This window comes from Pyxicephalus adspersus, chromosome Z (assembly GCF_032062135.1).
Source record: "Pyxicephalus adspersus chromosome Z, UCB_Pads_2.0, whole genome shotgun sequence".
Taxonomy (NCBI): domain Eukaryota; kingdom Metazoa; phylum Chordata; class Amphibia; order Anura; family Pyxicephalidae; genus Pyxicephalus; species Pyxicephalus adspersus.
In genome coordinates, this window is record NC_092871.1 from 85,475,924 (window position 1) to 85,503,570 (window position 27,647).

The 27,647-nt window shown below is 41.4% G+C and overlaps 2 protein-coding genes across 2 annotated transcripts in view; both read right to left on the reverse strand.

The window, feature by feature from the left end:
• The window catches only part of CENPI (centromere protein I), an 18,582-nt gene extending 3,669 nt beyond the window's left edge, over window positions 1-14,913 (reverse strand). Inside the window, exons 1-18 of the mRNA XM_072430473.1 lie at window positions 14,763-14,913; window positions 14,322-14,433; window positions 14,103-14,240; window positions 12,103-12,221; window positions 11,326-11,433; window positions 10,662-10,710; window positions 10,281-10,327; window positions 9,346-9,435; window positions 7,862-7,972; window positions 7,597-7,734; window positions 6,432-6,552; window positions 5,783-5,871; window positions 4,854-4,968; window positions 3,985-4,049; window positions 2,628-2,710; window positions 1,719-1,851; window positions 936-1,060; window positions 463-511 (exon numbers count right to left, since the gene is read on the reverse strand). Coding sequence (XP_072286574.1) covers window positions 463-511; window positions 936-1,060; window positions 1,719-1,851; window positions 2,628-2,710; window positions 3,985-4,049; window positions 4,854-4,968; window positions 5,783-5,871; window positions 6,432-6,552; window positions 7,597-7,734; window positions 7,862-7,972; window positions 9,346-9,435; window positions 10,281-10,327; window positions 10,662-10,710; window positions 11,326-11,433; window positions 12,103-12,221; window positions 14,103-14,240; window positions 14,322-14,427 — 1,686 coding nt within the window. The 5' untranslated portion in view covers window positions 14,428-14,433; window positions 14,763-14,913. The remainder of the gene's footprint in view (window positions 1-462; window positions 512-935; window positions 1,061-1,718; window positions 1,852-2,627; window positions 2,711-3,984; window positions 4,050-4,853; window positions 4,969-5,782; window positions 5,872-6,431; window positions 6,553-7,596; window positions 7,735-7,861; window positions 7,973-9,345; window positions 9,436-10,280; window positions 10,328-10,661; window positions 10,711-11,325; window positions 11,434-12,102; window positions 12,222-14,102; window positions 14,241-14,321; window positions 14,434-14,762) is intronic.
• Window positions 14,914-19,697: 4,784 nt separating this feature from the next.
• Window positions 19,698-25,670, reverse strand: TMEM35A (transmembrane protein 35A). Its single transcript, XM_072430495.1, has 2 exons — window positions 25,510-25,670; window positions 19,698-20,421 (listed from the first exon to the last, which is right to left on the reverse strand). The coding sequence occupies exons 1-2, from the start codon at window positions 25,627-25,629 to the stop codon at window positions 20,056-20,058; spliced, it is 486 nt and encodes a 161-aa protein (XP_072286596.1). The 5' UTR covers window positions 25,630-25,670; the 3' UTR covers window positions 19,698-20,055.
• Between the last annotated feature and the right edge of the window lie 1,977 nt (window positions 25,671-27,647).

Genomic DNA, 27,647 nt, shown 5'->3' on the forward strand with positions numbered 1-27,647 from the left:
AGGTAGGTAGGTAGGTGGGAAGGATGGATGAGTCTGGCTGCAGCATTCATAATAGATTGTAGAGGAGAGAGTCGGGTTAGTGGAATACCAGGGAGGATGAGGTTACAGTAGTCCAGACGAGAGATGATAAGAGCATGTACAAGGAGTTTGGTGGTCTCTGGGAACAGGTAGGGGCAGATTTCCTCTCATATTCCTAAAACTTGCAATTAGGTTAATTGGCTTCCCCTCAGTATTGACCTTAGATTGTATTAACAACATATGACTATGGTAGGGACATTAGATTGTGAGCTCCTCTGAGGGACAGCTAGTGACATATGTATGGACTTTGTACAGTGCTGTGTATTATGTTGGTGCTCTGTAAATATTGTGTAATATTAATAGGTCAATCTATGAAAAAGGTATCAGAAACTCTATTTTAAAATATCATTAAAAAAAGAAAATAAAAAGATCTGCTTTTCTTACACTGTTGTCTTTCCCATGCTGTCTTGCAGCCAGGAGGCTATCTCTATACCTGTAAATAAAGAAAAAAATTATGTTAAAGTGGATCTATACTCATAATATCTAATATTGATTCATCTTTGTGTATTTGTTAGCATGTGCCCATTAAACACATGAAATGCCCATGCGGTGGCTGTCTTTCTGTGTCTCATGGGAATCCCTGCATCACCGTGTACATGATAAAGATGTTCTAAACATCCATTACTTGGTTCAGCATGTTCGCAGGGAGGTGATGGCAGCAGGCAAACATAGAGAGCATTTACACTTCCTGCTAGCTTTGTACATACACTGGATTTTATAGTCAGCAATTGCAGGGGATAACACTCCATTCTGAGAAATGGCATAACTGAAATTATCTACATGACAAATTGTCAACAGAAGCACTTCTGTTCTATAGGTTTTTTAGGTTTAAGTATCGTTTTAGGAAGAACTCTTACCGGTACATAATGTAGCAGAGCTGGTTAAGGTTCACACAGTCTTTGCAAATAAGAGCGGGATAGAAGACTCCAGCAGGAGGAAGAATGATTATAGGTAAAGAAAAACATGAATATAAATTAGAAACCTGTAAATGAAAAAGAGAAAATGTGTCATTAGAAACTACCTTCTGATTTTTTTACTACACAGTATTTATATAGTGCCAACATATTACAGAGTGCTGTACAAAGTCCATATTCATGTTAGCTAGCTGTCCTTCTATGAGGCTCATATTCTAATGTCCCTACTATAGTCATTATCACAGTCTAAGGTCCATTTGTGGGGAAGCCAATTAACCTAACTGCATGTTTTTTATAGTAAATGTCCCAACTGCAGAATGGACAGTGAATGTCCAGCGCTGGAAAGGCTTAACCAATGAGCCACCATGCTGCCTAAATCTACCCTCCAGCCCTACGCATCCTATTGTCCCGTCACAAGCCATGATGTATCTGTGTTGCATAAAAAGCACAGAGTATCTAGGTATAAAATAAGTAATAACACAAAGGGCTCTATTTATTAAAACAGGGAATCAGAGATTCCTTGTTTTATAAATCAAGTGCAAATATTTTTAATTAGTATGTTTAAAAAGAAGAGGGAAACAGGGAAGAAAATGCTTATTTAAAATTAACTATGCTTTACAAGGTAAGGAGAGAAAAAAAAGAGTCTACTGCAACAAAGAGGCTGAGAAAACTGCAAGAAATGAATATGTAAAAAAAATACAACAGTCAATAAAGAAAATGTCTTACCAATGTATAAAAGTCCAGTACAGACTGAAGGAGGAGAGAACTGTTCTGCATCTGCAAGCCCAGAGTACTCAAACGGCCAGTGAAATGGATCAGATTTTCAACTGAAGCCAACATATCTGGCGTGATGACATTTCTATGCGACAGACAAAATGGTCAAAGTTTAGACAGATCCTTTGCAACAGAGTCCCAAAAACTTGTAAATATAGTGGTGTGTACCATTGTTCTACAGTTGTTAAGCCCTGAATATACCTCTATATGCTAAATATGTATATACAAGGTCCCAATGAAGGACATTTGCTCACTCATTGGCAGCCTGCAACACCCAGATATGTTTTGGCAGTATCTGCAGCTGATCCTATTTTCATTACTAACTTACCATGCCCTGTTCTTAGGAAGGCAGTCACCTTGGTGGAGGCAAGGCTTTGCTTCCAGGGTCAGAACTGCCCTCCCGATAACTGGCAGCATATTAAAAAAAAAAAAAAAAAAAAAAAAAAAAAAAAGCAGCGAAGTGGAGATAGCACAGATTTTCATAATTAATGAAACAGAAGCTGTAAGTTCCTTGCAGTGCAAGCAATTGGGTGCAGCTTTCTCTCCAGCAAAGAGAACATTAAGCAGCAAAGTACTGTCATCACCCTATCAGAGGCAGCAGTGTTTTAGATCTAATACTGTATTTACAGCTATGCCTAGGCACATGAAATACACCTCCCAAATCAAGACAATAAGGTAGATTTTTCGGGGTTAACACATACAACTGTTCCCTATAGCAAAGCTTCATTTCAGGTCCAATGTAAAGCACCGTTGCAGAAGTTGCGATTTTTAGATCAGCTCTAGGTCTAGGCATAATAAAACAGCTCTTAAAATAAAAGCACATTCATGTAAGCAGAGGTTTCTCTTTGGGTAATTTCTTACTCTATTTTAACATTGTTTATGTAGAGGAAATGCCTGATCATCCAGTTCTGGAGAAGTTCCTTCAGGCACTTCAGAATATCCATCTGTAAAAACAAAAAAACAGCTATAAATGGTGCATATAGAGAACTCTCTTCCCCATTATTAATTTTAAAATCATTACAAAAGACCAGAAGACGTCTGGAGGAAAGGAAGTTTAATCTCTGGATAAGGAAGAGATTCTTCACTGTAAGGTCTGTGAAAATGTGGAATCGGCTCCCTCAGGAAGTAGTTTCGGCAACTACTATAGATTGCTTATCCCTCCCCGCTGGTAACCCCTGAGTGTGGCTCGGGATCTTCTACCCCTGGCGATGCTGGCCGGGCATCTGTGTAACCTGGCCTGAGAACGTTGGGGACATGAGGCCAGGGGACGCAGATGCTGGCTGTGCATCTGCGTGGGAGCCTAAGGCTGGGGGGCGGGACCAGGCGGGTAATTAAAATACTAAGTAGTTTTAAATGTACCACTTTTACATTTAAAAATACCACCAGTAAGGTTAAGAAAAAGCTGGATGATTTCTTGAGGCACAGAAAATAATTGGGTAATAAAGCTTTAAAGTAAAGATACCGAGACTGCTGACCCAAGGACCATCTGATTGTCTCATGGAATCAGGAAGGAATTTGTTTCCCCTTTTTTGCCTTCCTCTGGATCAACTATGTCTATAGGGTTTTTTTTACCTGGGATATGTTTATTTCCCTAGTGACGTGTTCTCCCCAGAGCCTTTAGCTGGGCGCACCACCTGGCACTTTTCAGTGACCACCTGGCTGTTTTTGGGTGGTTACTAAAGAGTTGGGTCACAATACAGGGGGTGCCACCCACCTACAATTTCTTCCCACCTGGATTAAAAACAAATTCTTGGTTGAACACTGTAATGGTTGAACTTGATGAACTTATGTCTTTATTCAACCTGAGTAACTGTAACTATCATGGTATGATTTGTGATTATCACAATGAAATTATATTCATTTCCTTGCAAATACACTTGAGCAACTCCTTAATAGATCATCCATCTTTCAGGTATATTGTATGCTGCACGCTGATGCGGGAAAAGCAGCACCCCACTGGCCCTTGACATCCATGTGAAGTGTGCTGGATGGTAATGTCGAGAGCCAGCATGGATAAAAAGTTAAACAAGCATTTAAGGGAATGACTAATTCCCTTAAATGAATAATTTTTTCTTCAAATCACACACACAACTGAATGAAATGATGCTTCATCATCTGCCTGGAGTGCAGTTTTAAACAAAGTTTGTTTTACACAACAAAAGCTAACAATTTCTCTTTACAGAAATATATTATAGAAAACACCAAAGGAAGGACTTACTTTAAAAGACAAAGATGACGAAATAAATAGTTGTGTCAATGTTTGAAACAAGAGTATTTCAATATCTGGAAGAAAAAAAACATGAAGAGACGATTGTTAGCATTTAGGGGATATATTCAATTTTGCTGAAAATAAATTATGCACATAAAAAGGTGACATTGGTTTATCTTCTCACCAAGTGTTTGACCGAATGCAAACAGGATTGATATAATGCCAACATATTACGCAGCGCTGTACATTAAATAGGGGATGCAAATGACAGACAGATACAGACAGTGACACAGGAGAAGGAAAGGACCCTGCCCCGAAGAGCTTACAATCTAGGAGGTGGGGGTATCACACAATAGGAGGGGAGATATGGATTGGTGGGTGAGAGTTTTAGGAGACAGAAGAAGACGGGTAGACAAATTTGAAAAAATGGAGAAAGAAGGAGCAAGCCATAAGGTAATTTTACTCCTGATGGGAAAATGAACTGTTTAGTCCGTAGTGATGGAGGGCAGGGTGATCTGGGATACTGGACCTGATTTATTAAAGCTCTCCAAGGCTGGAGAGGATACACCTTCATCAGTGAAGCTGGGTGATCCAGCAAACAAAGAATGGATCTGGACCAGGATTGAAAACATATGCTAACCAATAGCAAATGACTTTAAAGAAATACATTCCAGGTTTGCTGGATCACCCAGCTTCACTGATGAAAGTTTTTCATCTCCAGCCTTGGAGAGCTTTATTAAATCAGGTTCACGGATGGAATGGAGTGGGTTGGGGTAAACGTCATAGCTCGCAGGCTAGCCAATATCTATCTTAACGTGTACCCCTTATTATAGTGGTATTATACAATAGTTGCCATATTGCCATATATATATATTTACCTGAAAAGGAGTGGAGAGGAATGTGGCTAATTAGACCCAATATCTGGGAGCGGTACAAACCATTCCAATGTGGAAGGGCCTTGAAAAGGAATTCTTCACTCCCCGAAAGTCCTTCCTGAATAAAACCACAAAAATTAGCATATAATTATTTGTAAATTACAGTATGCTGAGCAACTTTATCAAAGCGATCGATTATCCTATGAAAATAAATCAACAAACACGTAAAAACAAATGTGGATCAGTGTCAAACAGTCTCAACATCAAATAACAAAAGATTTTTAAAACATAAAAACAAACAGGTCATATATTGCAGCTTATTAGTTTCTAGATACATTGGCCCTGATTTAATATTAAAGCTCTCCAAGGCTGGATAGAATACACTTTCATCAATGAACCTGGATGATCCAGCAAACCTGGAATGTATCTGGGTCCAGGATTGAAAAAACATTTGATAACAAATAGCAAATGACTTTTACAAAATCTATTCCAGCTTCATTGATAAAAGTGTATCCTCTCTAGCCTTGGAGAGCTTTAATAAATCAGGCCCAGTGGCTTTAATATTTATTTTTTTTTTTTTCTAATTTGTTAGGCTAAGAACATTTTCAGCAAGTAAAAAAAATTCTATGAGAAGAATTGAAATCAGTAATCTTTCTTCTGCAAACCACTAATCATCCCGGGTAGTGCATATAAATAAAGGAAGACATGTTTGCAGCACAGCCTGTGTGACAACCATGCTTGCCTCCATAGATACAGTAGTGAGTGGAAGCTGCCAGGAAGTGTGTTGCTGGCAGGATCATCAGGGGGAAGTAAACAAAAAAATCAGAAGACTAATGCACCCACCACATCTGACGACTAAGCAGCAGATATATATAATCTTTATGTTCTTATGTTATCATTGAACTTGCAGGTAAATAAAACGCTTTGCATACCTGTAGAAATTCTTCAACAGTCAGCACAGTATTCAGAAAGGAAGTTACGTCTTCTTTAGACTGTTTTTTCCCGTTGTACCAGGCGCATTCTGAATTTAAAAACAACAAAGTCTTTTAATTATATTATCCTAAAGGCATGTGTTGCACATAACTGTTATTTACAATCAGCAGACATCTTATGTGCTGAATTTAATGCACCTAGACACCCCTCATTGCAACAGTTTATTTATGTCTAAAACAAATCAAGCATTTTTATATCTTATCCTTCTCTTCCATCATCTGATACTTTGGGTTGTAGGCAGGCACTTGGTCTGCTCACCTACAATGCAGCATTGTTGGTCCTGCCTTGTATGTGAGGAGATCCTGCAACCAACTGATGGAGTGCTGGACAAGGACAAGGTAAGGAAGACCAGGAGTGCGAGGGATAAATAAAAATGCTTTATGAATAGTAACTTATGCACATTTAACCTTGAGAAAAGAAAACAAATGCAGATGACACATCTGGTAAGCTGCAATACAATACATTTTAATTATCAGCTACTTTAGCTGGATGACAGTGATAAGGTTCGCTTTATGACAAAAAAAAAAAAAGTTGATACCATTAGCAGCTCACGGATATAACAATAGCTATGACAAAGTTCTATTATACCTTCATGCAGGGTATAAGAAAGCCAGTAGTTCAGTCGCAGCAATGTATTGTCATCTTTCAGGCATTTAATGTAGTTTAGCAGCAATGGCTGATTGATTACACAACCCATCTGAGCAGGAAGCTGGAGGAACATAGAGAAAAATATGGTCAGAAAAAACAAAAAAATCTTAACATTGATCCTCCTTTCACTTCTCCTAGGTATTTAAAAAGATAAAAAATAACTAGTAAACCTGTCTACGTCAAATTCTTCATGAAAAGTACAAAAAAAGAAAAGCATGTACGCTGGGCTGAAGCATCACACTTGGCAACGTTTCAGGTACAAGCTAGTCCAATCACAAAAATCTAGTGGGTACTCTGCAGTGCTACTCTTCAAAGATATAAGTTTTATTGTTCTGGGCACCAAAGAAAAAGTCCTACCTGGGACCTGCTTAGCTGATATATTATTCCTATTACACAGTATATAGAACTGACATATTAGTTATTTCCACTATGACTCAAAAGAGTTCAGAATCTAATGTCCCCATTATAGTCATATGTCATTAATACAGTCTAAGGCCAATTTTAGGGCAGAAGCCAATTAACCTAACTGCATGTTTATGGAATGTGGGAGGAAACCGGAGTACCTGGAGGAAACCCACACAAACACAGGGAAAACCTCCAAACTCCATGCAGATAGTGTCCTGGCCGAGATTCAAACCTGGGACGCAATGCTCCAAAGGAGAAAATGGTAACCTCTTAGCCACCATGCTGCACCAGGATCAGGGGAAAATTGTAGAAAAATGGCCAGGCTGGATCTATACTCTCCATGCCCCAGCTTTGTCTCTGGCTTCTTTGTTGGTCCAGCACCAGCAGTATGTTTCCCGTTCCTTCCTGTGAGCCCAATCTGTAATTTACACATCCCCTTGGAAGTGAAGTATAAATGCAAGTAACAATACTTTAGGACTGAGGAGCACTTCCACCCCTAAATCCTGACAGAATGGTGCCCTACCCACTGCAATAGGACTACAATTGAAAGAATGTATAAGAATTTTTTGGGGGGGTTCCAAGAGTGTTTTTTTCCCTAATAAGACACATCTTGTAGTAACATACAAAGACCGTATAAATGCTTAAAAAACATAACACAATATACAATAAAACTAAGACAAAGCACACAATCAATGCTCACCATATGATTTTGAATATTTTCCAATAACTCAGAAAATGTCTTTATTTTCTCCCAAGGCAAAAAAGATTCAGAATCTTTAGGGGAATCATTCCTAATACTGTTTTTACACATGGGTATATCAAAGCCGGCGTTCCATTTCTGCAAATCAAATCAGGATATTCAGTCACTACAGAAAGTAATTGAATGTTCTTTTTATATTGTGTGAATAAAATACACCACCAGATACGAGTGGCTTTGCTTCATTTCAGTCAAAATATATACTCACTCTTTTACGAGACTGAGTCAGCTTGCGGTCACATTGCGGATCTCCTACTTTTTTCCTCACAACACTATTCCAATTGCAAGTAAACAGAAAAGATGATTTTTGAAAAAAACGCTGCAAGAAATTAAAGGTTTTTAAAATACCCTTGTTATCAGGCCAAAACTCTACTTCAGTTTATCATACTTATGTGAAGTTACAACAAAATGAAACACCATGTGTCAAACATAACAACAACATATTATGAACTATATAATTTTAAAGGCACTTTATAGTTATATGGTGAGTCAGGTTGAAAAAAAGAATATATACTTGTATAGTTATCTAGTTATAGTATATAACTGTTAAAGTTATATAGTTAGGTTGAAAAAGGACATAAGTCCATCAAATACAACCACTAGGGAAATAAACATATCCCAGATATAAAACCCTATAGACATAGTTGGTCCAGAGGAAGGCAAAAAAAAAAAAACCCCGGTACAATTTGCTCCAACAGAGGAAAAAATTCCTTCCCGATTTCATGAGGCAATCGGATGTTCCCTGGATCAACAGTCACTGTTATCTTTACTATAAATCCTTAATCCCCATTTATATTCTGCGCTTCTAGAAACCATCCAGCTTTGTCTTAAAGAAATCTATAGAACTTGCTGAAACTACTTCCTGAGGGAGACGATTCCACATTTTCACAGACCTTACAGTGAAGAATCCCTTCCTTATCCGGAGCTTAAACTTCTTTTCCTCCAGACGTAAAGAGCGCCCACTTGTGCTTTGTAATGACATTACAGTGAATAATTGGGAAGAGAGTTCTCTATATGGACCATTTATATATTTATACAGGGTGATCATATCCCCTTATACGTCTCTTCTCAAGGGAGAATAGATTCAGTTCAGCTAATCTCTCCTCATAGCGGAGCTCCTCCATTCCTTGTATTAGTTTAGTTGTCCTTCTCTGCACTCTCCCCAATTCCACAATGTCCTTTTTGTGAACTGGTGCCCAAAACTGGACTGCATATTCCAGATGTGGTCTGACCAATGCTTTGTACAGGATTGTGTCTCCATCTCTGCAGTCTATTCCTCTTTTATTACTTACTTATTATTATTATACTTATTATTACTTATTTATCTTTTAAGTACTTTACTAGCTTTAGACATTGCAGCTTGGCATTGCATGCTGGTATTAAGTCTATGATCTACCAGAACCCCCAGATCTGTCTCCATTTCTGACTCCCCCAAATGTATTCCCCCTAGACAGTATGAAGCATGCATGTTGTTAGCTCCCAAGTGCAGAACTTTATCTATATTAAATGTCAAATGCTATAGCATAGTACACGATACTTGTTTATTTTCCATCTTAATCAATCAAAATATACCAAAGCAAGAAACCTTGCACTGCTTGCCAATATGTGTGTTACAATGTCTTCAGATACATTTCCATTGGAAATGCACAGAAATCAGATGTATGAAGTTTAGTGTGTAATATTTTAACTTACCTTAAATCTGTTTGGTAAACTAACACAGACCAGATCGGGGCAGTAGACCTTGTAAAGGGAAAGAAGACCAAGGATGTGAGGCTGAATTCCCTGCAAATAGAACAGTACAAAAATCAATTATTTATCAACAGAGAACTTGTGACTGCTAAAGTGGAATAAAATCACATTTCTCCTACCCTTAGCTTATGGTAATGGATCACCAGGGTGAAGTATACTGGGCGTTTGAGGTTGGAACCATAAGAATGATTTTATTTAAAAATACCTGGAATAATGTACCTAAACACAGTTTTTTTTTGCTGGGTGGGAAGAAGCTGTAGGTGGGTGGTGGCCCCTGTATTGTGACCCAACTATTTAGTAACCACACAAAAACAGCTGGGTGGTTGCTGAAAAGTGCCGGCTGGTGCACCCAGCTACAAGGGTCTGGAGAGAACATTGTAAACCCATAAACAAATAACCCCCACGCCCCCCAATCACATTTCTTTGCTTCTTCGCCCAGCACTTCTGGGTAAACCCAGTATGTGACCTGTTTTCTTCAGTTTCCAGGTCTTGCTGCCAATCACAAGGCCCAAGCACTGTCACTTAAACAGGAAAATAATGTTGCTGCACCTCTGCAACGTCAATACTGCTAAATTCCTCTGCAAGAAAATAGGGTGATATTGAGAGGGTTGAAGGATACCCTTTTGCTAAGGTGGTGCCACTTTATCATACATGGGCAAGGTAACAAGGTGATTTAACTATTTGAAAAGGTAAGGAAAAAAGTGGACAGGCTAATGTAATCTTTTTGCCTGCTTAGAACAGTTATGGTGCAGAGAGGTAGCTCCTGTCTACATGAGGCACACTACACATGTATGCAATGTGACATGATAGAACACAACAGCTTAACACTGGAAGTAAATTTTTCCATGCCAACAAAGTAGAACTGGTACAGATCATACCTTCCTATTCTGCAGGTCTAGTAGAATACGGACTCTGTACGCACGGACTGTAAAGAAAAAAAAAAAAGGTACGCAGATTACAAACAAGTTAATCGAATCTCCACTGATAATTCACAGGGCTTGATTTAATAAAGCTTTCCAAGACTGGAGAGGATACACTTTAATCAGTGAAGCTGGGTGATCCAGTAAACCTGGAATGGATTCAAAACATTTACTACGGTAGCAAATGTTTTGAATCCTGGATCAGATTCATTCCAGGTTTGCTTGTTCCCCAGGTTCAGTGCTGAAAGTATACCTTCACCAGCCTCAGGACTAGCTAGACAGTTTTGTAAGGTATAAAATTAGGATTATAGAAAAGTGATTTTTTTTTTTTTTACTTACCATGATCTTGATTAGTAATCAAATAAAGCAAATGACATAAAGCTGGGCACTGGAGAAAAAAAAAAAAAAAAACAGATAAAATATTAGTTTCGATTGCCAGGGTTAAAGGGCCATACAGACACAATCTAAATGTTGCTGGTAACAATCAGTAGTGATCGTTCTCAGCTACAGCAAAATGAATGAGCACTGCTCTATAGAGGAGTACAAGCGGAAGGGCCGATTACTTTATTTGTGACAGCATTGTGCCTGTGACAAGTTCTCTTTAAGGAAACATCAGGGGTTTATTAGACTCCTGAGGTCACCTCTGCTTTCTTATGCTCAGAGCTTAGCATTTCTGGGCTCACAAATTCCTATAAAGAAGTAATCATTGCATGGTAGCTCAGTGGTTAGCACTCTTGCCTTTGCAGCGCTCAATCTCGGCCAGGGCACTATTTGTTTGTGTGGGTTTCCTCCAGGTATTCCGGTATCCTTCCACTATCTAAAAACATGCAGTGAGGTTAATTGTTAAACTGACCTTGGACTGTATTAAAGACATATGATTATGGACTTTGTAAAGTGCTGTGTAATATGTCATTGCTATATGAATACAGTGTAATAATATGTGTCAAATAGGTCAGTGCTGCTGCTATACAGTGAAAGCTAAATTGTACATATAGGTTCATACCAAGTTGTCATCTTTTATCAAACAGAAGAAAAAATTGTAGAGAGGGGAGAGGATCTCTCTGAGAGAAACAAGGTCAAACACGGAAATCAGCCATTGAAGAAACACCAACTGCAGGGGAAAAAACAAACAAATATATTAATGTGTCATAATATAGAAAACGGCTTCCAGAATTCTTCACAAACATTTTTATTAAGCTGGATTGGAAAAAGTTGTAGGTGGGTGATGGCCCCTGTATTTTGAGCCAGCATTTCAGTAACCACCTAACAAGAGCAACTAGTGCACCCAGCTAAAAAAGGCCGGGGAGATCACTGCCAGGGGTTTGTCAAACTTTAGGATTGAGGAGCACTTGGATTGAGGTCCAGGGGTCTTTAAGGAAACGTCTGGGGTTTATTAGACTCCTGAGGTCACCTCTGCTTTCCTAAAAAGCTGATCAAAGGTTGCTAGCGTTTTTTTGTCCTTGAGTTGTGTCTGGTTGACCTACTTCGTCGCCGATGGTGCCTTAAAAGTTGCTAAGCAGCATGGCACCGGTGAACCTTTTAAACTGTCTTTAACGGGGGGGCAGTGTTTAGTTAACAATATGATTTAATTGCTTACTTAGATTTTAAAAAAAAGTTTTGCGTTAACTGTTTCTACCCACTTCACTTTCAAAAAGGTACAAGGGAGAAATGAGAGATGAGAAAGGGAGACAGGTATGAAAGGGTTGCATGGATTTTGAAAGATTTTACCTTTTCATTGTCTCTTAACAGGAAAAAAGTTTCTTGTATAAGTATAGAATACCTGAGTGTTTGTGGAAACTTTTCCAGTACAAAACAGAGACACGGCAGAAATTAAAGTGTCTTCAAAAATGTCAGCAACAGGCACAAGGCTCTTCAGGATTTTTGAATTCACATTTTCAGCTGAAAAAAAAAATTTCATGAAGAGAGTGAAAACAATACAAACACATTATGTAAAAAAGAACCATACAGGAATTTCAAACTAACATACAAGTGGAGACCTGAACACAAGCAATGTGTGAATGCTGAAAAATGTCTGTAGATAAGCTTGAGAGGATTTACAATGAATAAAAGGCAGAAAATTCTAAGGAGGCAGCAAGGCGCACTGCTGGGGGGAAGGAAGTTCGGATTGGGCAGCAGGGTGCATTACTGGAAAAAAAGGCGGTCCGGGTGAGGCAGCAAGGCGCCTTGCTGGGGTGAAGGAGGTCCAGGGGAGGCAGCAAGGTGCCTTGATGAAGGTCCAAGGGAGGCAACAAGGCGCATTGCTGGGGAGAAGGAGGTCTGGGGGAGGCAGCAAGGTGCATTGCTGGGGTGAAGGAGGTCACGGGGGAGGCAGCAAGGTGCATTGCTGGAGGGAAGGAGGTCTGGGGGAGGTAGTAAGGCACCTTGATGGAGGTCCAAGGGAGGCAACAAGGCGCATTGCTGGGGTGAAGGAGGCCTGGGGGAGGCAATAAGGCACATTGCTGGGGTGAAGGAGGCCCAGGGGAGGCAGTAAGGCACATTGCTGTGGTGAACAAGCTCCAGGGGAGGCAGTAAGGTGCATTGCTGGGCTGAAGGAGGCCCGGGGGAGGCAGAAAGGCACATTGCTGGGGTGAAGGAGGCCCGGGGGAGGCAGTAAGGCACATTGCTGGGGTGAAGGATGTCCGGGGGAGGCAGTAAGGCACATTGCTGGGGGGAAGGAGGTCACGGGGGAGGCAGCAAGGTGCATTGCTGGGGGGAAGGAGGTGACGGGGGAGGCAGCAAGGTGCATTGCTGGAGGGAAGGAGGTGACGGGGGAGGCAGCAAGGTGCATTGCTGGAGGGAAGGAGGTCCGGGGGAGGCAGTAAAGCGCCTTGATGGAGGTCCAAGGGAGGCAACAAGGCGCATTGCTGGGGTGAAGGAGGCCCGGGGGAGGCAGTAAGGCACATTGCTGGGGTGAAGGAGGTCCGGGGGAGGCAGTAAGGCACATTGCTGGGGAGAAGGAGGTCCGGGGGAGGCAGTAAGGCGCATTGCTGGGGGGAAGGAGGTCCGGGGGAGCCACCAAAGTGCATTGTTGTGGCCAAGGCGGTCCAGAGGGAAGCAGGAAAGGTGCTTCATCTAAGTACTAAGTAAAAAGTCTGAATACTTATGTAAATTATATTTCAGTTTTTTTTTTTTAATACATTTACAAAATTGTCTAAAGTTTTCTTTTCTTTTTGTCGTTATGGGGTACCGAGTCAGTATTCTCCCCAAAATTTTTTTAAGCTGGGTGTGAAGAAGCTGTAGGAGGGCGGTGGTCCCTGTATTGTGACCTAACTTTTCAGTAAGAATTTAAGCAATTGTAGCATCAGGCTGCAACAAAACAAAACTGAAAGAACTAAAGGGGATCTGAATACTGCTGCTGTATATGAAGACCTTTGTAATATGTCCAACCATTCTATTTCCCCATCGACATGGCAATGAATAGTTTAAATAAAACCCCTCTTGTACAGAAGCAAGGGAGAAGAGCAAAGGAGATACAAAGCAAGGGGAGGAGGACTGGCAAAGCTTGTCCAGGTGTGACAGACAGAAGTAGGGACTTATAGGGGAACCTGGAAACAAAAAAAAAGGTAGCATGATCACATGATTTTGTGCATTACCTCTGCATCAGGGTTTCACCTGCATACATGGCAAGAGGAGGTTTGATGCACCTTGTTTTATATTCTGCGGCAATGCCAACATGAGTAAAGTCACATCTTTACTTGTTTGAATTTTTAGATTTAGCCCACACTTCTCAATGTGGCTGAGGATGGCTGAACACAACACTAAAAACGATACAAAACTTACCTAGATAGCCACTAAGTGCCAGCTTGAGAAGTACATCAATGCCTTCAGCTGGAATTCCTTCGGATAATCCAACGGTCTCTACTGTAGTGAGATGCTGCTGCAGAAAAATATTTCCTTTCACTGTAACTTTGCAAGTAACTAAAATATAAAAAAGCAACAAAACAATTACTCATTGTTTGAAGATAACAACACACATGACATTTGAATCTTTATACTTACTGCTCTTGAAGTAGGAAAGAGCTTCCTCAAAGTGGTGGGCAATCTGTTCTTGTTTGCTCAGTCTCTGTCTGGGCCTCAATGCTGAGGTCTCCATTTTGGACTCCATCAATGTCTGTAGAAATAAATACACAAAAGGTTAAAAAATAAATAAATAAAAAAATTACAAGTGTCATTGTCAGGCTTTCCTACATTCTCCTCTGCTGCCATCGTCCTTCCCCAGCCACTTAACTCCTTATTGAAATTCATTGGTACCCGGCCCCCCTATTTTCCTGTTAATGTCTATTGGTCATAGGATGCCTCCCCAGCATGGGTACATGTCCCCCCTCCCCCAGCATGGGCATCTGCCCCCCCCCACCCCCCAGCATAGCCATTTTGGACTCATCTGGGCTTCACACTCTGCCCTCATCCAAACTTCAGCCACAAAGAATCGTAGGTACTGACCTCCGTCTATCCCCCCCGCCGTACGATCTCCTCCTGATTTCCGGTTGGTTCTATCGCTCAGTAGCCCCGCTCTCAGTACAATCTACCGTAACGTTCACTATACGGACATCTTACTCAACATTCGAATATCAAAACAAGGACCCGCCGATAACAAAACGCGGCAGCTCATTGGCTGAAAACAAAATACTTCCGGGTCATGTGACTGTGGCTGCCCTATAGCGGCCAGGGGGGAGGAGCGGCCAGGCGATTCAAACTTATTGCTATTTCCGGGGAGCGCTCAGCTGGTGTGGGGCGGTCATGGAGGTTGTGTGACCCTTAATGTGCGGGGCCCCTGCTTATGGGTTCCCTTACATAGGTGCTTCTTTATTCTGTAGAGTGGTTCATAGCAGCCGAATGGTTTGGTTTACTTTCATATTTTCTCTCTTTTCCCTGTCTTTTCTCTAGTTAGGGCCCATTCACCCACCTGTCCCGGTGCCTCACATCTGAGTGATGCAAAGTGATAACATGCGATGTGTTAAGACACCTCATTAAAAAACAAAACAAAATGTACATGCGCATTATTTACCCCAACAGGTTGCCGAGCATTATCATGTGATCTGCTGCACCTCAATTCACTGGGGGGGGGCCTGGACCAGACATGAAAATATATTTCCTGTACCATGTCTGCAGTCTCTGACCGTCTCCTGTACTATGTCTGCAGTCTCTGACCGTCTCCTGTACGTCTCTGACCGTCTCCTGTACTATGTCTGCAGTCTCTGACCGTCTCCTGTACAATGTCTGCAGTCTCTGACCGTCTCCTGTACAATGTCTGTAGTCTCTGAGCACAGAAGTTTTTGTAATATTTTTTGTTATGATGTTCTGAAGACCAATGCCCTCTATGTGTCATTTTGTCCCCATATGTAAAAGTTTACAATGTTTCAAAAAATATTTGCATTCCTGGAGCAATCTGGCTTGTTGATTACCCAAAAAGGGTCGACACCTTTGCATTAAATAATCAGTACACATTTACTTGTTGAGCCTAGTTAGCCAAGGCGAAAGAAGTTTCTTATCTGAGATGGAATATAGGACTCTTTGGATTCATTGGTTTAGTGAAGATTTTAATGACCAATAAGACCTTCCATTTCCATAAAAAATCACATTGGGCTTTTTCATTAGCTGATGAGACTCACCAATGATTATGAAGGGCAAACCAATGGTGCAAGCTGAGTGGCTCAGATGAGCTCAGACAACATTCCCATAACTTTGGACTATTGTGGAAATAATGAGGCACCCGTTATACTTTCTTGGGCAGAATCCAATAGGTTCTGTTGGGCAGTAAAACACTCAAAGGGAACAATGACCTCTTAATTTATTTTCCTTATCAGATACAAAGTAGTACAGTTAATGCAAACTCAAAATCCAATGCTTCCCTCCAACAGCTGGAATGTTAAAGTGGAAGAGTCCTGGTTACTTTCTTGGAATAGATTTGTTTGCTTTTCCTATCTTATTATTTCCTTTCATACTCATATATCTCCTTGCTGACTTCTCTGTGTTCTCTAGAATGAGGATTGTCAAACAATCAACAGACAAAAAGGAAATCTGCTTTAATTTACAGCACTATTCCTGGCAGCAGATTTGCTGCAGTGAATTCTTGTTTTTTAGCTAATAGTGGACACATTATTCACTATATATATAAATGGCTTTGATTGATCCCACATTACTCCTAAATTATTCATGTGGCTCCCATTACATATTTATACACTGTGTAGGGAATACTGAATCATTCATGTTAATCTCTGACACAGAACCTCCCCCCTCTTTTATGTTAATATAAGAATAAATATGGCTGGGATGATATGTATTGGAGGTGATGAAAGAAGATTACAGTTACATTACAGTAATTTTCCTAGAATGTTTTTTTAAACTTGGGAGGGAAGAAATTATAGGTGGGTGGTGGCCCCTGTATTGTTACCCAACTTTTCAGTAACCAACCAAAAACAGCTGAGTGGTTGCTGAAAAGTGTGCCAGGCAGTGCACCCAGGCAAAAGGGGAAAACACTGGCCCTGATTTATCAACAAAAAACGCATAAGCTCGCCAAGGCGTAGTACAGCGAGCCAGGGCTGAGTACTGGTGCACTCGCCTGCTGGCTTACAGCATTGATAAATGAGCAGTGGGGTCGAGAATTTGCCAATTAAGGCGATTAATTTTCAGCTGCGTTATTTAGGAGGATCTATTTAGCTCTTTCAAAGGTGATGTCATTGGAATTAATTAGCGCACACCTGGTCTCTGTTCTGTGCGCATCTACAGTCCACTGTATTGATATGGAGCCACTGACGGCTACTTGCAGTAAGGTTTCATTGACCTTGTATAGAGTGGGGTGGTGGTGGGTGACTGTTTCACCCAGACATAGAAAAAGAGAAAATTTGACATTTTTGGGTTTTTGTAAGAGAAAGTGATGTTATATTTTCCAATAGAGACAAATATTTGGTAACATATGGGAATTCCCCTCCCCTTTAGGACTTTTTCTTTTTACTTTTTTAGTTGCATCTCCAAGAAAGGAAAAAGAGGAAAATCTCTCCAAGAGGGTCAGACAGCAAGTAATAACCTGAAAGGTTTCTTTACTACTCTTTATACTATTCTTTACTACTAAATCAACAATGCAAGAATTGTATTAGGAGACGCACTTCTGGCCTGTAATCCTGGGCAGTGTTCCCCCACAGTAGAGCGCACCCAGATCCTTTTGGCTGTTACGCTTACAGTAGCAGAAGAGTTCTAGGAATTAGTTCTCTGCGGCTTGCAGCATCCTTGTTTCTCTTTAGCCGTGTTTTCTCTCTCTGCATCCCCTGCACTGAGACTGCACAGCTAAAGGGAATTTGGTGCTGAGCTGCAGCTGATTAGCAAAATGGTTTCTGATCAATCCTATGCTGCCATTGGCTGCTGGGTCCTTTAAGCTTCTCGGCTCTCAGATTCCAGTGCCTGTTGTAGCATTTAGCTGGGCTGATCTCTGCTGGAAAGATTCTCATTTAATTTTCTGTTGCTAACCATTGCCTGTTCCCTGACTTATCTTTTGTATGCAGCCTGGACCCTCTGCACCTCTGTGACTCCGACTCTGCTTGTGCCTACTCTATCTGGTGGACTGATCTCCTGTGTATGACTTGCCCTGTTGAACTTGTCCTGCTTTATCTGCGGGCTCCTGGTCCGCTGCCAGCCCATCCCTAGATGCAATACTTTGCGCATTAAGTCCTGGGGGCAACCGTATGCTGGGGGGGACACAACCAGTCTCCCAAGGCTGGGCGGAGGCTTGCTAAAGGTGAAGAGTGCAGCGTTAGGGGGACTGGTGTCTGGTGAATACCGGGACCTTACAAGTCGTTTGTGGGTGCAGAGGACCACTAACCCAGCACTGCATACAAGCCCATAGAGGTCAATCCCTGATGTCAATGGTACTGCATCCTCTTCCGTTTCTTAAGAACCCATGAACAAAAGAGCAAATACTTGTTGAGTGTCACATGCCTAGAGAATATACAGATATCTTGTAGGTTTTCACAGATTTATTTAGGTGCTATCACATGCCATATTTTATTTGTAATTAATAATATAAAAATTTAGTATTAAGTTACTTCACTGAAAATGTGTGCCCACTGGACAGATAAATGGATTTCAATATTGACATGGTAAAATGCCCAAAAGCAACTGCACTGCAAGGATTAAATGTTTGCTTTTGTTCATTAAAAAGCACTTTTACTTTTTACAAACGAATCCATTGTTCCCGCAAGCTTCCTCCTTTTGGACCTCCAGCTCACTCCTCTTCCTTCTGATGGTCCAGTTTGTGGGTTTGCCCAATCCTGCCTTACTTACAATGGGGGACTGCTGGTCCTGCATTGTATGGGACAACCTTAGAAATTCTCTGACCAAGAGAGTAAAAAGAAGCAGCTTTGGGGGTTGTTTGCACTGAAGGGATAGTAATTGTTTTTTAATGAACAAGCATTTGCTTTGGCAAAGATGGGCAGTAAAAATGTAAACTAGGACCTAACACTGTCCATAGAAACAATATGCTCATCTAATGAAAGGGTTGCATCTTTCAGAAATAGATTGCACTAAACAGTAATTTTGATATGCATATGATTGGCAAAAATGCAGTTTTACCAAATTGGTGCTTTGTTTGATTTCTAGAAAATATTTCAATCAATTTAGCTTGTATAGGTTTGCTTGTATATTTATAAACACCCACTAAGCTCCTATCAATTCTCATAAAAATTACTGAGCTTTGTGTTTTCTTTCTGACCTGATAAATCATCAGCAACAGTCAAAAAGACCATGAACCATCACCCCCACTTATATGGCCAACATTATGTGGATCCCATTGGAGTTCAGATGTCCCAAGTGACGGCTCCATCATACAAAGACCTTGTAGACTATTTTTCTCTTCCAGCCCTGTGGTCACAGTTTGGTGAAGACCCTTTTCTGTTACCCCATGACTGTGCCCCCGGGTACAAAGCCAGCTCTATAAAGACATGGGGTCACCAGTTTGGTGTGGAGGAACTTGAGTGTCCTGCACAGAGCCCTGACCTCAACCATACTGAACACCTTTGGGATGAATTGGAATAGTGAGCCAGATCTTCCCATACAACATCAGTACCCCAACCTCACCAAAGTCTTGTGGTCACAGTTTTTGTGTTAGACCCCTTTCTGTTCCCCCCATGACTGTGCCCCAGGGTACAAAGCCAGCTCCATAAAGACATGGGGTCACCAGTTTGGTCCCTACTTTGGGATGAATTGGAATGGTGAGCTAGGCGGAGTATGTTGTACCTACATAAGAGGGTCAACTCCATATTGATAGCAATGATTTTGCACTGGGATGTGTAAAAAGCTCAGATATGTGTGATGGTCAGGTGTCCACAAATGTTTAGTCATATCATGTAAGCGAGCTAAAGGAAATTACCAACCACACCAATATCATCACTTATGAATGTAGAAGAATGTTTATTTATTAGTATTATTTTGTTTCTCTGTATACATTTTCAGACTTAAAACATATAAATATTATCATATTGAATCATTTGTATAAATTAAAATTGTGTACTAGGAGGATTGTATTCTGATATATTGGATGCTCCAATTTTTTATTTCCCAGAGACTTTGCTGAGGTATTTGACATATAAACCATTTAGATATTGCTCTCTGTCCACAAGTATACATGCAATGATGCTAAAAATATGTATTTAAAAAAAATATTATACCTGTATTTCTACAGGACTGTGAACCCTAAGAGCAGTTAAAAATGTTAATCAACACTGAGGAATCCCTGACCAATGTTTTAAGACACCTTCATCTTGCTGTCTTGAGAGTTAGCACCGTTGCCTTTATGTGAGGCTTTTCTTTCGTGAGGTTCGTCTTCCGGCTGACGTGTTACGAGCAAACGACATGTAAGCAGAATGCCGAAGACCAGCGCGTGTGCATAGCGTTTTAAGGGATCTCCGACGAGTTGGTGGAAAAACAAGACAATAAGAACCAAAAGTAGAAGGATGAAGTTGGCTACGTCTTTAGGTCGCCCGGGAACCAAAGTGAGGACGATTCCACTGGCAAGTTCTAGAGATCCAATGGTCTTTCTCAAGATTACAGATGAGATGCCAAGCTTCTTGAGTCCTGGAAGAGCCTTCATATAACTTTTATACGACCGCCTCTGGAGAAAATAGAGAGGAAAGAATACAATTAAAGAAGGTAAACTCAGTTGCCTAAATCTCATATTAATGTCAAAAGTCTTTGGAATGTTTTTTAATATAACAACCCTAGTGGCTGCTGGACATGATTTCTGCAAGTTGTCATATAGTCATGACCCTCAGGCTCTTTTTCCTAACTAGATGCAGGCGATGAATGATATCCCCAACTTCTACTGAATTACCTTTTTGCTATTACAGATTTAAGCTGCGTACACACGGCAAATTTTTCTCGCCCGATAATCGGTATCGGCCAATTATCGGGCGAAAATCTGCCGTGTGTACAGTCGGTCGTGGGAGAGCGCGCAGCAGGGTGCCGCTCCGTCGCTCTCCCCCTCCCCTCTCCATAGAGCATGAACGGTGCTGTATGTACAGCATCGTTCATGCATCATGCAATTGCAGGTGTGTACGCAGCTTTAGTCTGCTCCTGACTCCAGATGCGTACTCCCTTTCTTTCTTGCTGCCAGTTTACTTTTTGATAACCTTAGGTTGACCCCATAGCTGTCTACTGATGTATTGTTGTGTTGCTTGAAGGTTGAGTTCCTGATTACCTGTGTCTTGCCTGCAGCTAGTTACCTGACCTTGTCTTGGCCTGTCTTTGACCAACATCTCCTGTCTGCTACCTGGCCAGGTCTTGGCCTGTCTCTGACCGCTCTCCTGTCTGCCCCCTGCCGGACCTGTACTCATCTCTGACATTTCCTGTCTGCCACCTGCCCTGACCTCGACTTGTCTCTATGTCTCCTGTCTGCCAGCTGCTCGGACCTTGGCTTGTCTTTAACCACGTCTCCTGTCTACCAAGTGCTCTGAAATTTACTCATCTCTGACCACATTTCCTGTGAGCCATGTACTCAGACCTCGACTTGTCTCTGACCACGCCTAATGTCTACCAGCTGCTCGGACCTTGACTGGTCTCTGACCATGTCTCCTGTCTGCCACCTGCCCTGATCTTGACTCGTATCTGACCACTCTCCTGTCTGCCCTCTGCCAGACCCTTACTCATCTCTGACCACGTCCCCTGTATGCCACCTACTCAGACCTTGACTCGTCCTTCACCATGTCTCCTGTCTGCCAGCTGCCCAGATCTCGACTTGTCTCTGACCACATCTCCTGTCTGTCACCTTTGCGGACCTCGACTTGTCGCTGACAACATCTCCTGTCTGCCACCTGCCCAGAACTCGTCTCTGACCATGTCTCATGTCTTTCACCTGCTCTGACCCCTCGACTAGTCTCCGACCATGTCTCCTGTATGCCACCTACCCAGACCTTGACTCGTCTCTGACCATGCCTCCTCTCTTCCAGCTGCCTGGACCTCGACCGGTCTCTGACCACGTCTCTTGTCTGCCAGCTTCCCGGACCTCGACCAGTCTCTGACCACGTCTCTTGTCTGCCAGCTGCCCAGACTTCAACCAGTCTCTGACCACGTCTCTTGTCTCCCAGCTGCCCAAACTTCGAGCAGTCTCTGACCACGTCTCTTGTCTGCCAGCTGCCCAGACCTCGACCAGTCTCTGACTACGTCTCCTGTATGCCACCTACCCGGACTTTGATTTGTCTCTGACCACACCTTCTGTCTGCCACCTGCCCAGACCTCGAATTGTCTCTGACCATGTCTTCTGTCTGCCAACTGCTCTGTCCTTGACACATCTCTGACAACACCGCCTCGACCCTAACTAGTTTCTGACCACGTCTCCTGTCTGCCACCTGCCCCGACAAACACTCGTCTCTGACCCCTTCTCCTGTCTGCCAGCTGCTCGGACCTCGACTCATCTCTGACCACGTCTCCTGTCTGCCACCTGCCTGGACCTCGGCCTCTCTCAGACCACAAATACTGCCTGCTGCCCCCTGCTTTTAACCTACCTATCTATATCTGTAAGCTGTCTGCCCTGGGAAATGTCTTCTACCAACTGTCCCCAACATGATCATGTGACATCTTGCAGCAATTCTGTCCAGCAGTCTGTAGAGTTGTCAGTCCATCACTCTTTGTAGGGTGCCTTGAAAAGGACCAGGTGTCACTTAGACCAGTGGTGGTTTTTGGTCCCGCGGACCACTAAAATTACCGGCTCCTGACCACGCATGCGCTGGGAGCCAGGTGTCACTCAAAGGAGAGAAAACTCCCCCATAGTGACATCATGATGGCATAACTCCGCCCACTTCTCATCGCAGCCAGGGTCACATCCCGCCCACTTTCCTGAGCCAGGGATTTGTACAAGGGACGTGGTCTGTGGCTCTGGCCGGTGCGCCCCCCCAACGGGGTCCTTCTGACCCTGCTCAGGGGTGCACCGGCCAGAGCCGCAGATCACCAAAATTTTCTCGCGGACCACTGGTTGGCGACTACTGACTTAGACTATGCACCTTGAGTGATCATGTGACACCTGCCAGGTAGAAAAGCCTAACGCTAACTGTAGTTGCCGTCGCCATGTTGGTTCCAAACAACTACAAAGCAGAAATCCAGCTCTGATTAAAAAAACAACCTAATTAGAAACTAAATAATTGAATCAATGGATAAAGTGTGCATGGAATATATTTTAAAAATATCAAAACAAGTGTTCAATGAACTATTTTTTATGACATCCTGCTCATTCTCTTTAGCATTTTATGCTAAGCCAAGCTTGATGTGAAGACATGCCTCCCCAAGGTGTGAGTCTATGACACCCTGGTGCCGGAAGAAAACATTTATTAGTATTGGGTGCCATTCAACCCAAAAGAGGATTGGAACTGGATCATGCTGAAAGCAGAGCTGGGAGGATAAGTTTGGTTTTTATTTATTTTTAAAATGGACATTTTGAAAAAATAGCATGAAATTTACTAAAAAAAAGCATACAATTACTAAAAAAGGACCAATCAGTCTCTGCAACTACAGTGTTTGATTGGTCCATTTTCATGTCAATGCTATTTGCATACTAAAGTCACATATTTTTCATTTCATTGACCTTGTCTAATAGTAAGTAAAATAGGCTGCAGCACACCCCCTGTTACCCCTATTTCTATTCCTATCAGCATATTCTCTGCACAGCAACATGACTCATTGGCTCCATTTACGGTACTTATTTTTCCCCCGTCTGAGCTCTGCTATTGAGAGGTTTGTAAAAGACAGATACCAAATCCAAATCGGGTATTTGGACTGCTTACATGTAATAAAGTACATTTGTGCACGGATAAGTGAACCTGGGTGGTAAATGTCTGCTTTAAAGAGAAACTAAAAAAAAACTCACCTTTTTCTTCCGCAGATCCCTCAATCCCTCTGGAGCTTTCCTGAATTGGGTCCTGCACCGTCCTGTTATCCACCTTCCAGGCCGGACGCCAACATTTTCTTTCTTGCTCTGGCTACATCACCTGATTTTGCACTGTGAAGGTGCAAGGTGAGGTGATGAATCCTATGGGAAATGGGAAATAAAACAGTGCCGGTCTCACTGCACATCTGTGAGATCGACATGTTTTTTTCCCCTATTGCAGAAAAATCCCAAGAGGCTCTGTGCTCCCATTCCGTCTTTACTGCTGCGGCAATAAAGACAGGAGGGGATGGGCTTCACCTTTTTTTTTAACCCCCCCACTTTATTTTCATTTTTCTTTACCGCCCCCCCACAAAAAAAAAAGAAGGACATTTTTTCCCCTTACAAAAAAGTGTTGTCTACTTTTATTTAAGATAAAAATTTTAGTTTAGGTCTGCTTTAAATTTCATTTTGATTTAGGCTGGTGTCCATTGCAGAAAGGAACAGGGGATATCCCTTCTGCAACAACTGTTCTTACTTGCCTGATTCCTGCGCAGCTGCCATATTTTGCTGAGCTGCACATTGGCAAATCAGCGTTGATTGCCAGGGAAACCCGGTTTGCTTTTGCACATGCCAAGGATGAATGAGTTATGTCATCCTGGCACGGCCAATCAAGTTGGCCAAAGATTCTTTACAGGAAGGAAAGAAGATGGTGGTATCTAGTGACGTGCAAGTTTCACAGGTTTTGTTCCGCTATAATGCAATACATGCTGCAATGCATGCTTTTATGCACTGCACTCTGCACCCCTGTCCCTTTGTAATACCCCATACATTATGACTGGAAACCGGATGCAAGTTTTTAAAAAATAAATGATGCACATTTGATGCATATAGAGTTATATACAGTAGACCAAAAAAGAGAAACTGTTAGGGTAAAAATGGACATTTGGTTCCATAACTGGTACAGTTAGGTTCATAAAAAAATGATAATAAGGATTTTAGAAATCTTTAAAAGATGATGACACATCAGGACAGCCATTATCATGCACATATGTCTTCTCTAACAAAGTAATTTCCAGAATAAGCTGATCCCTGAAGACCCCTATGCTGATCATTTAAAGGTTACCGCTCATCCTCTTGGAACAAAAAAAGAAGCCACAAAAACCATTAGAATGGGGGAAGGAGGTGCATTACACACTTAAAATCTGCTGTGCATCTACAGGCACCATAAGGGCTATTCATGATACAGCAATTCTTTGTTACGGTAATGCATTGATGCACTGCGAAATCAGACAGCTCATTTTTGTTTTTGGATTATGTGCATAATAAATACATGATAATTGCATTCAATATTAGAACTACACATCTTGCATGGACTAGGTAGGTAAACCTAAAACCTGCCAGCAAAATGTGGAATATCACAAAGGCGAGATACATTATCCAGATCATGGGGAGAAAATTATAACATTGCAGCAATTTCCAAAATAATGAAGGAATAAAAAAAACCATTGTAATAAAAAGAGACTAAAAATAACAATGTATTAACACTTCTTAATAAATTGGCAATAAATACAACAGAAACTGCCATTCCCATTTGTAAATTAAAAAAAAAATGCTGCATAAAAATCAGGAATTAGAATCATACCCAGATCTGGATATTGCCCAATAGATATCCATTTGAAATTAAGCTGTAAAGATAATGCATTAAAATGACCCCGCAATACATGCTTCATCACCAAAATAGATTTTTTGTTTTTCTTAAATTTGCATGTTTTGTTGTAAATTAGAAAAAAAATAAACGTACCCCCCACCCACCCATTGCACTTTGCATCGTCTGGCTTTCCTTACCATCTCACTGTAAGCATCCTTACTGAGCCTGGGGGTCAGTTTAATTGTTCCCATAAAAACGAAGAATAGGCCCAGGGCCACTGACAGGGAGACAATGGTTATTGTACGCGGAGATGCCATGGGGTCGCTCTCACCTATTGCCTATTTGCAGTCAATGGCCCCCGCTGTTCACAGGCTTAGATTTTATAATGAGGAGCGCCTGCGTGATCCTGATGAATTTTCTGGAAGCCACATGGTCCTAAAGGCTTCTTGATGCTTCCTGCATAGTAACAAATGCTGCTTTTCAATGCAGCATTCCCATTGGCTAACATTCTGCAGGAACCTGCAAGGAGAAGCAATAGGAGACACAAGACATCAATATTGCAAGAATGCAGCAAAATAGATTAACTGATTGTATTGTTCTTAGGAAAATAATTAAAAAAATATTCTGTTTGCAATATACTTACCGATATATACAATATACAATTTTTTTCCTTAAGAATATTGTATGGTTTGCATTAACAAAATAACATGCAGGAAATATATTACCAAGAAAACTGTTCCCTCATTAGGAAGCTTGCCTCTGGTATGTCTAGCTGGAAAGATTGATTGTAAGGTTTGGAAAGGATTGCAGAAAAGAACAATTTGCACATTACCAATCATGTTATATATATAAATATATATATAAATATATATGTTATTTTTTTATTGGTTTTATGGAAGTAACCAGGTAGACAGTGGAGTAGCAGTTGATATAGTGTACTTGGACTTTGACACTGTACCCCACAGACGGTCAATATGCAAGTTAGGGTCAATAGGTTTAGAAAAGTCAATCTGTAAATAGATAGAGAACTGGCTTAAAGATCTCATCCAGAGAGTTGTCATTAATGATTCATACTCTGAATGGTCTAAGGGTATTAGTGGTGTACCCCAGGGTTCAGTGTTGGGACCTTTACTGTGTAACATCTTTATAAATGATATAGAGTTTGGGATTAAAATACCATTTCTGTGATTGCAGATGACACCAAACTGTGTAATGGAATTAAGTCCTTACAGGATGTCTATAATCTACAAGCAGACCTGGATGTATTGTTAGATTGGGCAGCCAAGTGGCAAATGATATTTAATATAGATAAATGTAAAGTTCTGCACTTGGGGGCTAACAACATCCATGCTTCATACTGTCTAGGGGGGAATACATTTGGGGGAGTCAGAAATGGAGACGGATCTGGGGGTTCTGGTAGATCATAGACTTAATAACAGCATGCAATGCCAAGCTGCAATATCTAAAGCTAGTAAAGTACTTTCTTGTAATAAAAGAGGAATAGACTGCAGAGATGGAGACATAATCCTGTACAAAGCATTGGTCACACCACATCTGGAATATGCAGTCCAGTTTTGGGCACCAGTTCACAAAAAGGACATTGTGGGATTGGAGAGAGTGCAGAGAAGGGCAACTAAACTAATAAAAGGAATGGAGGAGCTCCACTATGAGGAGAGATTAGCTGAACTGAATCTATTCTCTCTTGAGAAGAGACGTATAAGGGGGGATATGATCACCCTGTATAAATATATAAATGGTCCATATAGAGAACTCTCATCCCCATTATTCACTGTAAGGTCATTACAAAGAACAAGAGGGCACTCTTTGTGTCTGGAGGAAAAGAAGTTTAAGCTCTGGATAAGGAAGGGATTCTTCACTGTAAGGTCTGTGATAATGTGGAATCAGCTCCCTCAGGAAGTAGTTTCAGCAAGTTCTATAGACTGCTTTAAGGAAAAGCTGGATGATTTCTAGAAGCACGGAATATAACTGGAGATTAAGGATTTAAAGTAAAGATAACAGAGACTGCTGATCCAGGGATCATATGATTGCCTCATGGGATCAGTAAAGGCATTTTTTCCCCTGTTGGAGCAAATTGTACCAGGTTTTTTTTTGCCTTCCTCTGAACCAACTATTTCTTTTAGGGTTTTATATCTGGGATATGTTTATTTCCCCAGTGGTTGAACTTGATGGACTTATGTCTTTTTTCAACCTGGCTAACTATATAACTATAACAGTATATATATTTTATACATTGTCCTGGCTGTCAGGATTGTTCACCCTAAATTGGCCTTAGACTAATGACTTAAGAATATAGTGGGGACATTTGAATGTGAGC

Excerpts from the sequence above, each read along its gene's own strand:
- TMEM35A (XM_072430495.1), bottom strand. The coding sequence starts at position 25,629 with ATGGCATCTCCGCGTACAATAACCATTGTCTCCCTGTCAGTGGCCCTG. Across the intron at positions 20,422-25,509 it reads AGGATGCTTACAGTGAGATG|AGGCGGTCGTATAAAAGTTA; the intron begins GTAAGGAAAGCC and ends TATTTTCTCCAG.